This window comes from Corvus brachyrhynchos, unplaced genomic scaffold, assembly GCF_000691975.1.
Source record: "Corvus brachyrhynchos isolate BGI_N302 unplaced genomic scaffold, ASM69197v1 scaffold8, whole genome shotgun sequence".
Classification (NCBI taxonomy): Eukaryota; Metazoa; Chordata; class Aves; order Passeriformes; family Corvidae; genus Corvus; species Corvus brachyrhynchos.
The window spans coordinates 2703446-2716722 of NW_008240031.1; the positions used below are offsets into that span (position 1 = coordinate 2703446).

General features: G+C 45.4%; 1 protein-coding gene across 1 annotated transcript; it reads right to left on the bottom strand.

The window, feature by feature from the left end:
• Positions 1–835: 835 nt before the first annotated feature.
• LOC103622060 (urea transporter 2) lies at positions 836–12790 on the bottom strand. The gene is made up of 8 exons (XM_017743725.1): positions 12609–12790; positions 10504–10693; positions 9954–10082; positions 7446–7638; positions 5706–5853; positions 4078–4212; positions 2773–2822; positions 836–1514 (listed from the first exon to the last, which is right to left on the bottom strand). Exons 1-8 carry the CDS (start codon positions 12772–12774, stop codon positions 1245–1247), a joined length of 1281 nt encoding a protein of 426 aa, XP_017599214.1. The 5' UTR covers positions 12775–12790; the 3' UTR covers positions 836–1244.
• Positions 12791–13277: the final 487 nt, after the last annotated feature.

Consider the following 13277-nt stretch of genomic DNA (forward strand, 5'->3'; position numbering starts at 1 on the left):
GCAGATGCTGCTGCTGCTGGATTTTTGGTGATAAAGGCACAAATAATTCCATGAGCAGCACACAGGCTCACCTTTTAAAAAAGTGGGGTTTGGAGCTGGGATCCCACCTGCTCAAAAATGCTCACATGCATCTGCAAAACAGCCCTACATCACGAGGCAGAGAGGACAGTGTGAGTGTTTGTGGTTGCACAGTCCCTTTGGATTTTAAATCTTCACATCCTTTGGGTCTGTGATTTCAAACTGACTACATACAACAACTTTAGATTGAGGAACCCTTTCTGTCAGGCTTCCTTCACAGAGGTTTTGGAAAAGGTTCCTGAGAAAATCCTCCTTGGAGCAGTTGGAACTTCCCTGTTGTAAGGGCTTGGAGGAGGCATAAAGTGGCAGTGGAAACCTTTCACTTGTTAATTTCTCATGGTTGAATGGACAGTATCTGCCCCTCTAGGAAAGGGAGAGAAAAAACTGCCACCAGCAGTAAACATTTATCCCATTCTTTACATGAAGTTTTCCTGTTTCCCACTGGATGTGTGTAGGGATTCAGACTTGCTATCCTGCAATCAGCAGGAGAGAGAAACCTTCTATTTGTAAGACAGAAAATTATTCCAGGAGAAGAAGAATGTTTGATCGCTGCTAGCTAGTCACTCTTCTAGTCTGATTAAAGCATATGTATTCATTGCCTTGGCACTTAATGAGGAGCCAGGAGATGGCACTGAAAGTGCTACAGGATGTGCTCTGTAAGAGTATTTACCTGTGCGTGTTGTAGCTGTAAAGTGGTATTAAAAGGGTTAGATACTGATGGCACACAAGAAAGGAAGAGAACAGTCTGTTTATTTCACTTTCAAATATACATTTTCTTAATTTGAAGTGCAGCTCTTGACTTAGTTCTTACATTATTTATTATTATTAGACACCAATGCCTTCTCAGCATATTTATTTTGTTAAATTACACCTCTGAAATTAAATGCCTCTCATCAGCTTTAATGTTCTTCTGCCTATTCTTATAATTATCATTGATAAGAGGTGACTTTCAAGTTAACAGCCAGTGGATTGATAAGGCAGCTGTTATTATGTTACCTGAGTGCTTTTTGGAAAGCTTAGCTCAAGGGCAAACCATGATTTCTCCAGTGTGGAATGCTGAATCCCCAGCCTGCAGATGGCTGGCAAAAGTGGTCTTTGTGGCTGTGCTGTGCCTGGGTGACGTTTGACAAGCTGCCCCCAAATTGCACAGTTGTGTGTACCTGAAATCAGTGAGCGTGGCGGCTCTTGGGGGTGCACAGGGGGGTGCCCCCAGTGCTTATTTTTGAGCTGTCAGAAGGTTTCTGCTCCTTTCGCTTCTGCTCTTCCCTCCTGCTCTCCGAGGCCCTTCTCTTCATCTTCAGGTAGTAGATCCGGTTGGCTTCTGGGTGGGTGACTTTGCAGAGGGGCATTCTGTAGATGGCCGGGTTTTCTGAGCTGAGCAGCAGGAAGAGGAGCGCAGAGAGGCAGAAAGGCCAGGTGCAGACTGGCAGCCCGAGCTGGGAGGGGACAGAACAGACAGAGGGGTGCACTTTGGTACCGCTTTTTGGTCTCTCTGCTTACATCTGCCTGCGGCTAAATTCTTGCGTTTGGGACGCTGGGAGGGTCTGTGTTTTCCCTGAAGGCACAGTGGCTACCACGTGTCAGTTCAGCTGCCCACACAGAGGTCTGTAGCTCACCTGGGGTGTGTTGGGGCTGCACAAAGCATCTGACACTGCAGACCTCAGCCCTGTAAGAGGTGCAGCTTCAATTTTGGTGCTGAATGGAACCTGGCACCAATGCTGAAGCAACTGAATCAGGCTTCAGAGCTCTGGTGACTGCAATGAAAGCCAAGACACCCAGCTCACACGCAGACACTTGAATTCTCTAATAAAAGAGCCAAATTCTACCCTCTCTGCTCTGTGAAATGTCATGTATTGAGGGTATTATTCATGAATATTCACTCTGCCCAATGATTATATGTCACTGGCATCACATCCAACCCTCAGCCCTCTCTGTTCCCCCACCTCTTGATCTGAATTGAGGTCTGCCAAAAGCAAGATCGCAGGGATAAAAAGTGGATGTCCTTCCTGATGCCTCCCAAAAGCAGGTGTGCTTAAAGCAGCCCATATGCAGGGACCTACACGGTACTGAGAGGGTGCCAGATGAAAACATTTAGTGCATGGAGCTGCTAGTTCTAATCCTTTTTTTTCTTTTAAGTTAGAAAATCAATTTAATTATAATATGGTTTTGTTTTAATCTCTCAGATCTTAAAGAAGAAACAAAGCCTGGCATTTCTGTCTTCACTCCTTTCTTGATTTGTCCAAATATAATAACTTTGTACTTAAGAGAACAGTCTCCCCCTCATTTTAGTTCTCATACCCAGTTCAAACTTCAGTAATATCTGTGGGCAGGGTTGGAGAAAGACTTTGAAAGAAGAAAATGAAAATTTAGATCATTTGGAATTGCTGAAAGATAATTTTCAACTAAGTATTTAATCTCAAACCGTATGCTGTTGCTGTAACTCACATATACATGCACAACCCTGTTGCGGATAATATGCTCCAAAGGTCTTTGAAATCTTATTATCAGATATAAAGTCTTGAGGGACACAATTGAGAGTTTGCACAGCTGGCTGCAGCATTCTCATTTCAGTGTTGTCAAAGATGACATGAAGAATTTTGAGGCATTTCCTTAACATTATATCGGAATGAATCAAAATGCAGTTAAAACAAATAAATAAAAGAAACCAAGTAAAACACAAAACCCCATACTTACCACAGAAAGGGCATTAGCAAGAGCTGCTCCGGAGTAGGCACAAAATAAAGCTGAGAAGAGAAGACCAAAGAGAGCTCAGGATGAAAAAAATGTTGCTCAATTCTCCAAAGAAAATATAAAAAATAGCTACATTGTCCAAATGCACAGCAAAATATCTTCCCAGCTACCTGGTGTGAGGGTCACTGCTAGAATTCAACAATTAGTTGAAATGTCCCAAGAGAAAATGGCCTCAAGATGCACCAGGGGAGGTTTATGTTGAATATTAGGGAAAAATTTATTCACACAAAGGGTTGTCCAGGCCTGGCTGGACCTGCCCAGGGCAGTGGTGAAGTTCCCATCTTTGGAGGGCTTAGCAGCTGTGTGGACGTGGCACCTGGGGACATAGGTTAGTGGTGGCCTTGGCAGGGCTGGAGGCATGGTTGGACTTGATGATTTTAGAGGTATTTTCCAACCCAAATGATTCTGTGGCTACATTTCACCCTCTCTGCTCTGTAGAGATGGGTGGGAAATGAAGAACATGGTTTTGTCAAGAGCAAGTGATGGTGGCATTTCTCTAATCTTTAATTTCTATTTCTATTATTTGGCATGACCTGACCCACATGCAGTGGGAATTGCAGAAATTCTTCAGTAGAACTGGACTTTCAGAAATTCTCTGTCCTATGGCTTCACACCACAGCCAGTTAGCAGGGGGACTCCTTGCCCCTGGATGCCAGGGATGGCTGAACAGGAGGCGAGGTCAGGTACCCAAAGACTAAGTCAGAGAAGGAAAAGCTACTGAGAAATCCAGAAACTGTCCTCAGGACACTGAGATAAAGATAACTGGAGCCTGGGTAAATCTTCACAGGAATGTCTTAAATGGCAAATTTCTTGTCTTAAACTCTTCCCATAGTGCCTGGTTTGGGCTCCTGTTGGAGGTGGGGTTGTCAGGTGGGTCGATTTTAAACTGGCCTGATGCAACAGCTCTCTTCTTATGACCCACTTCCTCCAGTGATACATATAATTATGAAAAGGCTGCTTCTGTGAAACTGTTGAGTTGCTAATTTGTTAAACATGCTCATGGATTAGCTTGTGTTCATCTCACAATCAGTGCTTCCACCCTTTCTAGATGTTTCCATGCTATCAGGCTCTAACACTCTTCTCTCTGTACTCGCACAGTCAAGCCCAACGCTGATGCCACCAGAGAAACAACTCTTGCACAGTACCTGCTCTTGGGATAGACAGAGCGATGGTTGACTAAACCTGCACTCCTCATAAGCTGCCTGGCTGCACAAATTTTTGCCTTCCCTTTATGTAAGGGATACTCACCACAGGCAAGTGACAGTAAATGGGTCTGCCAGGTCAGGGCGTAGAACATGCCCCCGACGGCGATGCAGGCCAGGGCGCAGTTGTAGTTGTGTAAGCCAAGGTAGATGCTGTCAAACGGGGATGCAATGCTCAGGGCTGCGAGACAAAGGACAAGGCTGTGAGGTCAGGCGTGAGAGGTACCTGCAGGAGGAGTCTGTCATCTCTTCCTCATAACATCAATGTGTTTATCTGTGCTCACACACGCACATGAGCACAGGAGGTTGAAGGAGGCTCATTATTTTGGAGCTCTGATAATGTCCCTGCAGTGGAATTTGGCCCAGTCTCAAAGGTTTCATTCAGACAAAACTTTCTGTGTATTCACCGAGTGTGATGTATCCACACACACAGGTGGAGGATCCACCCAGAATCCAGGCAGGACCTGGGTGTCCTCCTTGCAGAAAGCTGTACTCACACACTTGTTTAAACCTCATACATACCCTGATTTTGAATATCAGAGGCACAACTTCATGCCTTTGTGGGAACAAGCAGAGTTTTCCATCTCTTCCTAGTGACCTTTGTGAGGTATGGTCTAGTTACTGGAGGTGGTCACTTCATCTGTGCAGTGGAAATTCTCCACGGGGATGGGAGCTGAGGGTCTGCTTCAAATCTGACCTCTCAGAAACTTCTGCAGGATTTCTTATGGGATTCAGGAGTAACAGCGAAAAGGAGAGTTCAACATGTAGTGCCCCGGCCACCTTCCTGACAGTTGTAAGATTAATGCATTTCCTGCTATATTGTCCTCATCTGTTCTCTGTTTTATTACCATACTTGTCCCCAGAAACTTCCCCCTGACCTTTCCCTTCTAGACTGAATGTCACACCTCTACAAGACCTGCCATATGCTCTTAGTCATACAAATTGTGGACAGTCTTGTTTAAAAACACAAATACAAGACAGCTCACATCTTGTAAAGAGTGCTTCAGAGCACAGAGCACTTGTTGGATCACTGCCTTTTCCAAGGAGTCAGACTACACTTATTCCATCATCTGTTCTTATTAAAATCAGCCACTTAAGTGGCATTAATGTTTTCATTAATGGTTTCCTTAATGTTTTCAGACCTCTAGGGTCTGATTCAAGTCTCTTAATATTGTTTCTCTCTGGTTAGTGGAGAGACAGGATATTTTTAGTGGCCTTCATTTAGGTATTTTGAGAAATCCACAGCAGGATTGAGCAAACTGCATCCCAGAAAAGTCTTTCTTTTCCTTGGCTGATTAGTTCTGAGGCAGACCTTTGCTTGTGGTGGTAATTTAAATAATTGTGGTGGCAAGAGATCACTTCTGAAACTCTTTCTCTATGTTTTCCTGTGATCTCTATGGGATTCATCACACCCAGTGGCTGAAGGGTTAAGCAAGGTGGAACAAGCCACTTTCCTGAGAGACAAATCTAATAACAAATGCAAAGTTTAAAGAAAACCTGCTTCTGTTCTTGCCTTCACTGTGCTGCGTGACCTTTAGAAAGAGCTTTCAAATTTAGAGAGTTTGAAAAATGACAGTCTTGTCCCAGCTACTGCCAAGACTGTAAAGTCTGAGCAGAATCTGGCTTGGCTCAAGATACCTTAGCTGCAAAAATGATTTGGTCAGTATTTCTTACCTGCAAACATCCCCACAGCTGATCCAATTGCAGCATGTAAACAAATCAGTGGGGAGGAGATGAGCAGAGCCACAAGGAAAATGCCTCCAGTCCAGGGGTTTCCACAACCATACACTTGACCAACACCAACTGGGATGGATTGTAAGAGCTGCAGCAGGTGGCAGAAAAGGGCTTGTTATTGTCTGTCTGTGCCCTGAGGGACACAGCAGTTTTTTGTCCAGGCTATTGGCTGAAAAGGGAAGGAAGGAACCCTGGCTCTGAGTTGGACTCTGGGTAAAGTCATAGAGTTATAGAATGGTTTAGGTTAGAAGGGACCTTAGAGATCATCTCATTCCACCCCCTGCCATGGGCAGGGACACCTTCCACTAGACCAGGTGCCTCCAAGCTCCCTCCAACCTGGGCTTGGACACTTCCAGGGATCCAGGGGCAGCCACAGCTTTTCTGGGAAACCTGTGCCAGGGCCTCACCACCCCCAGAGGGAAGAGTTTTTTCCTAATATCTAATCTAAACTTACTCTCTTTGAAATTGAAGCCAATTCTCCTTGGAGGGAATGGCTTCAAATGTCCCTCCAGGCTCTTGTAAATAGTCTCCCTCCGTCTTTCCTATACAATCTCTCCTGGTATTGGAAGGCCTTAGTTAGGCCACTCCAAAGCCTTCTCTTTTTCCAGGCAGAATAAACCCAATTCCCTCAGCCTTTTCTTATACAAGATATGCTCCAGCCCTCTGATCACCTTGGTGCCTCCTCTGGACTGGCTGCAGCAGCTCCAGGTCCTTGTGCTGTTGTTCCCCAGGGCTGGGGCAGCTCTGCAGGTGGGGTCTCCCCTGAGCGGGTCAGAAGGGCAGAATCCCCCCTCCCCTGCTGCCCACGCTGGGGGTCCGCCCCGGGTTCAGGGGCAGGGCAGGTCCAGCTCTCCCCCACGGCACCCCCAGGTCCTTCTCCTGGGGCTGCTCCCTCTGCTTATCCCAGCCTGGATTGATCCTGGGTGTTACCCTGACCCAGGTGCAGCTCCAGCACTTGGCCTTGTTAAACCTCAGAGGTTCCCATGGGCCACTTCCCCAGCCTGTCCAGGTCCCTCTGGATGTCACCTCATCCTCCAGGTGTCAGCTGCACCTCTCAGCCTGGTGTCATCTGCAAATTTGCTGAGGGTGCCCTTGATGCCTTTGTGTCATTGATGAAGATATTCAATAACACTGGTGCCCATATGGAGCCCTGAGGAGCACCACCTGTCCCTGATGTCCACTGGGACTCTGAGCCACTGACCACAACCCTCTGGATCAGTTACCCTTGTTCTCCTTTGGGAAGGTGACCCTCCAGAGAGCTAGACCTAGACATGAGGGGATTGGGTATAAATGAGTTTCTGGCACTTTGAAATCCTGATGTTTCCTCTGAATTTTCATATTGCCACTGACTGTGCTGCTGATGCTTCTTCAACCATATCTGGACAGCAGGAGGGCATATCCAGATGTGTTCTGGATGTATACTCAAGACTCGTTTTGGGACAACCCAAGTTTGATTGGAATGAGAGGCTAAGGTTTTCTGTTCCCTAAGGCTCCACCAACTTTTCTGCTGGATCAACAAGGGATTCTGTGGCACTGCTCTCTTTGCACAGAACCAAGCCATGTATTTCTGTGAGTTGCTCCTGACACCTTCTGACCCACGGGAAAGTGTCATCCAGAGGTGAACGCCTTCCTGCTCACTTTTTCAGTGAAATACCATAAACTTGTAGGTGTGAAGCTTACCAGTGGCACGTTGATGGCAGACCAGGTGATATTGGGCACTGCAGCTACAGGCTTGATGAGGGTTGTGGGGAAGAAGGGGTTGTAGTGTCCTGTGGCTGCCAGGTACAGGGTCACCACAATGTTGAAGGGCAGAGTGAGAACAGGAAGGTCCCATTTGCTGAAGATGGATCCCAGAGCACTGGACAGGACTGGGCTGAGAACAGGAGAAGAAATACAATTGTAATTTGTTCATCTCAATTTATAGTGGTGAAACATGGTCACAAAATGGTAATTTTGGCAATTAAAAGCCAATACTGTTCCTTTTAGCAACTCCAGGTGGTGAATCCCTTAATATGCGTCAAACAAAGCGTTATAGAAAGCTGTTCATCTTTCTGAAAAAAATACTCTCACATCCATGCATGCATCCAATACAATGTTTGAGCATGGACAGAGACAGGCAATCTGACTTCCTATTCAGCTGAAAATTTGAACAAGAAACAGAAAAGGAGATTTTGGGAATGTCACGTGAAGAACTGTGGAGAACTTTAGATGGTCTAAAAAAGCTGCTGTCTTGAGGAGGCAAGAGGGAGTTGGAAATTACCCAATTTGCCTTTTTTGTTTGCTTGTTTGTTTGTTTTGTTTTTTTTTTTAAACAGTTTGAAAGGTATCAGGGGATGGCTCTGGAAGAGAAATAGAGCAGAAGAGGTGATCAAAGGGGATGGAAAATCTTCCATTAAGAAGGGTGGAAATATTTACTATGTTAGACACTAATTTTGGGGACTATGAGGCCCAACAGAGTATAAGATGGAGCCACCACTGTAGAAGAGCTGGGAAGGGTGTTGGTACCAAACATCACTCAGACCTTGACTATGTCATTTTGTGCTGCCCAGGCACCATCCAAAATCATACAGCATTTCCTGAAAACTGAGACTTGTTTTTAAAAAGCTTGATTGAATATTTTTAGCATCTAAAGTACTTGGGGTGACACTCAACCTAGAGTCAGAACACAAAAACCATGTAAACCTTGAAATACCATGACCTTTTCCAAAGTTCTTGTCTGTAGAACCTGGGGTAGAAACTTTGCCTGACCTTCTTGGGGCATTTCCACACTGCCTGATTTCCACTTGAAGTGTGTGTCCTACATGGAGGACTTTATGGGAGCATGTTGGCAAGGTGATATCTGATTTTCTTGGGGCCCAGAAAGCTCAAGGAAGAGAAGAACTGGCCAGTCCTTGGTGGAAATGACCTGTGTTCTCCTTCCAGCTGAGCTCTTCCAAAAGAGGTGAGCTAAATAGCTCTTACGGTCAGCTCCAAGTGGCAGTGAACATTACAGTTTATAAAAAATCAATTTAAAGACTTTAATTTTTCAAGGAGCTGCATGTGAGCCCTAGAAGGTCATTAAGCTGGTTATAATAAAAAAACACCCCACCCAAATTATTTGACATTTCAAAAGCAACATCTTGTGTCCTGCTGTATAGATACTATCAGTGGGAAAAATGCTTTGTTCTCCCTGTGTAATCTCAGATGAAGCCTATTCTTTCTTTGACAAGTTTGGTTCCCAATGGGGTTTACAGATTTCCTTGCTTGCAGCTGCAGGGAAAAAAAAAAATCAGTACTTCAGTGAAAATGGTGTCCTAATTTCTGTGCTGAAATACAAAGCTTCTGTCACTTACACATCTTGTCAGGAAAAAAGGAAACAGTTAAATAAATGCTGACTTCTAAAGCTGAAATTCAAAGTATCAGTTAAAAAATCACTGAAGTGTCTGATTTTAAAATATTTCAGCTCTACCCTCAAGTCTTGTGAACTAAACAATGAAGAAAATTTTAAACAAAAAGCCTCAAGGAATTCTGGCAGATAAGACAATCCAAACATTCTCGCAACATGTCCTGGGTTTTGAGAGATTGTTACAAGATGACCTTTGCTGAGAAAGAATAAAGAAATGAAATATAAAACAAATCTGATCTTAAAAGCAGTGAAAATCCAATAATGGCTTGCATCTTACTGCTTACAGTGATTAAAATGTTACTATTAAATTAATTTCAGTTAAGGCTGTTAAATAGATTCTGCAGTGCTGTTCTGATCCATATTTAAAAATGGCAAAATTTAATCCTGGAAGGACATAGCCTGTCCTTTGGAGCTACTTGGAGGAATTAAATTTGCTCATGACCGGTTGCATATCTGAGAAGGGGAATATTGAATTCAGGATGAGCACAGGGTTGATTTAGGGCCTGGATGAGGAAGAAGCATTGTGGTGTTGGGTGCAATGACCTCCAACCCGCGTATGTCGTGCTTCTGAGGGCCATTTTCAGAGGACTGGGGTGGGGCTGCTTTGCCTGTTTGCTATAATCAGTGTTTCTGTGCCCTCAACTCCTACCACAGCCCCCACGAGCTCTGTGTGTTGACGAACACAACTCTCCAGTGCCATCAAGCCTGGAGTTACTGGTGTAGGGCAGAGGGGGCCTCAGTGTGTCTGAGCTGTTTGTAGCCAGACCCATCCTTTGAGAACTAGGAGGAGCAGTGGCACTTACCAGGCCATTGATATCACTGCCACGGGGGAGAGAAGCCACCAGTAGTAATCCCCTTTGTCAGAGTAGACGGCCATGAGCAGCCCCACCAGGATCCCGTTGTAGCCGTGCAGCCCGGCTGCGATGGATGACCTGTGATGGAAGCAATTGCAAGGTAGAAAGCTCTGCTGAGGGTGGCCCATCACTGGGACCCACTGAAATGCAATTTTAAGTGTCCTGCCCCTGGTGAAGGGATGAAAAAACAGTGCGATTACTGATGTACTGCCTTGCAGTGGTGTGTGGAAGGGGAAGATTTGGGGACTGCTGGATGATGATGGTCTAGGGGCGTCCTTGTGGCTCAAAGGACCTGCACGGTTGTGACAATGGCTATCAAAGAGAGAGAACTGTCTGTTTTCAGGAAGACAGACAGACACAGGGACAGGCCAGCTCTTCTTGAGCCACAGCTCTGCCTTCACCTGAGTCTTCTAACAAGAATCAGTGACCCATCAGTGGGCTCCAGATATCACAGCCATCAATTTTTGTTAAGTGCACGAAGACACAAGGTGCCACCTACCTGTCCTGACTGAGGGCCAGCGCAGTTAAGGTGGACACAGTGGTACCAGTGCAGCCTGTGAGCATCCACCAGGGGTTCTGGACGAAAAGTCCCACTAAAATGATCAGCCCGCTGAAAGGGTTGTTGACAAACATCACCTGAGAGGTCCCTCGCAAGATCCAGTCCACCAGCTGAACCATTAAGGGCTTGTCTGGAGGACATCAAAGGAAAACACTGTTAAAAAGGCATCATTTTAGCAAAGAACAACCTCTGCAGCCCCTTTCTGGGCACAGAGCAGAGGTGATGTGTTAACAGTTCTATAAAACAAGGCTCTGATTAGTTGTTGTCTCATATTTTGTATCTGGCACTTGAGAATTAATAGGGATGGACTGGGCACTGCTGTAAAATTCATGGAGGGACAGAAAAACAGGTGATTTATTTGTGGTGGTCAGACAACAGTCAAAGGATTACTTTCATGGTAGATCACTTTAGGTTCTGCTATAAATCTAATAAGGAGACAGATTCTTTTTGGTGTATAATTCAAATACAGAGAAGAACTCTGAAACTACTTTGTACATATATAGGAAAATAAGAAAAGGAAAAAATTTTGCTGTTTTAGGAAGAAGATCAGCAACCCTGAACATGGAGGTATGGTGGATATAGGAGATGGGGTCAAAAGTGTCTAAGAAGTATTTCAGGAGCTAAAGAACCTAAATTAGAAAACAGTAATTATAGCTTGGACTGTACTCAGGGCAAAGAGGCATTTCCAGAGGACAAAGAGTTCTTTCTCTTTAGAGAAGGTTATTGAACCTGGGCAGAGCAAACAGACACCAAGCACAGATACCTCAGGTGAGTGCAGGGGGAAGATGGGATGAGGCCACTGCAATAACTTTTTGAAGCTGGTTCTCCTTCTGCAAATTGACTTGAATTTTTCTTCTGCCTCTCCTCAGGGAAAACTGCAACCATTTCTGAACCACTGTCTGTTATTAAAGGATGGTACAAAGAGAATGGACGGGAAAGGGGAGCTGCTTGCATGTGCAAGATATTCAGATGTTCGTGCAATGTGCATATGCAACTTTTATCTCCTTCAAGATTTGAAATTAATTGTGTTAATTAGATTGTTCATTAGATGCAGCATAAGGTACGAGGGTTCTTTCTGAATATGGGCAATGACTTATTCCTAAGAACTCCTTCCAGGCAGCATTAAGGAGGAGGAACGAGGAGGAGGAGGATGAGGAAGGGGCTCCTTAGAGTAAAATGACCAGGCTTGTCTGAATTAATTTTATTTAGTATTTGGTGTTGAGGTATTATTATTTATATATTTATTAGTATTTGGTGCTGATGCAACAGGCATCAGCAATACACTTAGTTTCAGACACAAGTATTATCTGCAAAAACTCAAATATAACCAGAGGACAGTGGCCAAAGCTTTCCAGAACATGGAGTAAGAAAAGCTGTCTACAAAGCACGGACGACTGGAGTAAAGAGAAAGGAGGAGATATTCTCCTGTGTCTGGGGATCACACTGGCCTGGAGCTGTACTGCTAACAACCCTAGCCTTGACAGAGGGCCCACAGCCTTACACAGCCTCTCAAACCCTCGCTGCCAGTAATTGGACTGTCTGCTCATGCATTGTTCCTGTGTGGACAGTGAACCTTTGAGATCAGTCTTGGCATCTGTTTTATGGCTTTGTAACACCCGCAGTGCTTATTACTCCCCCAAGGCTGGGAACTCAAGAGTCTCTGCCTCTATCAGGAGGCAATTCCCCATCATCAGCCCACATGTGGATGAGAGGCAGTGGCTGATCCAAGGCAGTTACAGATGAGATTCATCCCCCACTTCTGATGTGTGATTCTGGGCATCGCCATGTGACGTGATAATAATGACATGTAACTGATTAAGTGTGAAAGACATCCTAGGACTGTGTCAAATTTTGCATGCAGCCATGGTGATGACCAGAGGGTGCAGTGAGGTATTCTTTCTGAGAGTGAGATAATTAAAAGGCCAGAGTTTGCAATGAGCTTGGACCATGGTCTGCCTCAGGGGTTGAAACATGCTTCACTGGGAGTACTGTTGGAAATATGGATATCCCCAGCCAGAGACCTCCAAACACCTCCTTCTGCTTACTTTTCATCCACTCTCCATATTCCTTCATTTCTCCTGTGAGATACCCAAAGCCATGGTGGATCCAGTTTCCACCTCTCCACGGCAGGTCCTGGGCTCTTGGCACCTCCTTCTCGTAGAGCTCCCTCTCACTGTGATGTTCAGTCACAACGATCTCACCGAGGTCCATCCTCTTTTGGGTGATGGTAAAGGATGACTGTAAATCACAAAGACAAAGTCTTAGAAAAGCCTTTTGGGTTGGGGCCTGACAACCTTGTGAACCCAGTGATATGTTTTATCAAAGATGAGATGTTTATGGAGAAGGGATCTGACAGATCCACAGCTGGGAGTGGTGTGTGCTGCAGTGGTGATGGGGACCAGGCAGTACCCTGCTGCTGCCAAGGAGCTGCAGGGGGAAAGAGGGATGTGGCATGGGTGCCTTGCAGCACCCCACCCTCACTCCAGCTCCTGATACAGCCCGTGGCAAGCTGCTGGTTGGACAAGGGACCTGACATCTGCCAAAAAACTGAGTAGTACCTGTGTGATGACCATGCTTGCCTGAGTGTACCTACAGTGGCAGGTGCTGAGAAGGGAGCCTGCTGATACCTGTCCAGCAGTGAGCTGGAGGGAAGCAATGCAAATTGCCAGGACAGCAGCAGAGAGTAGGGGACAAGAAAGTACAAGAGGAGAGAC

Coding starts and splice junctions, on each gene's coding strand:
- LOC103622060 (XM_017743725.1), bottom strand. CDS start 12,774: ATGGACCTCGGTGAGATCGTTGTGACTGAACATCACAGTGAGAGGGAG. Junction 10,083..10,503: donor CTGGCCCTCAGTCAGGACAG/GTAGGTGGCACC, acceptor CTTCCATCACAG/GTCATCCATCGCAGCCGGGC. Junction 5,854..7,445: donor CTGCCATCAACGTGCCACTG/GTAAGCTTCACA, acceptor CACCTGCTGCAG/CTCTTACAATCCATCCCAGT.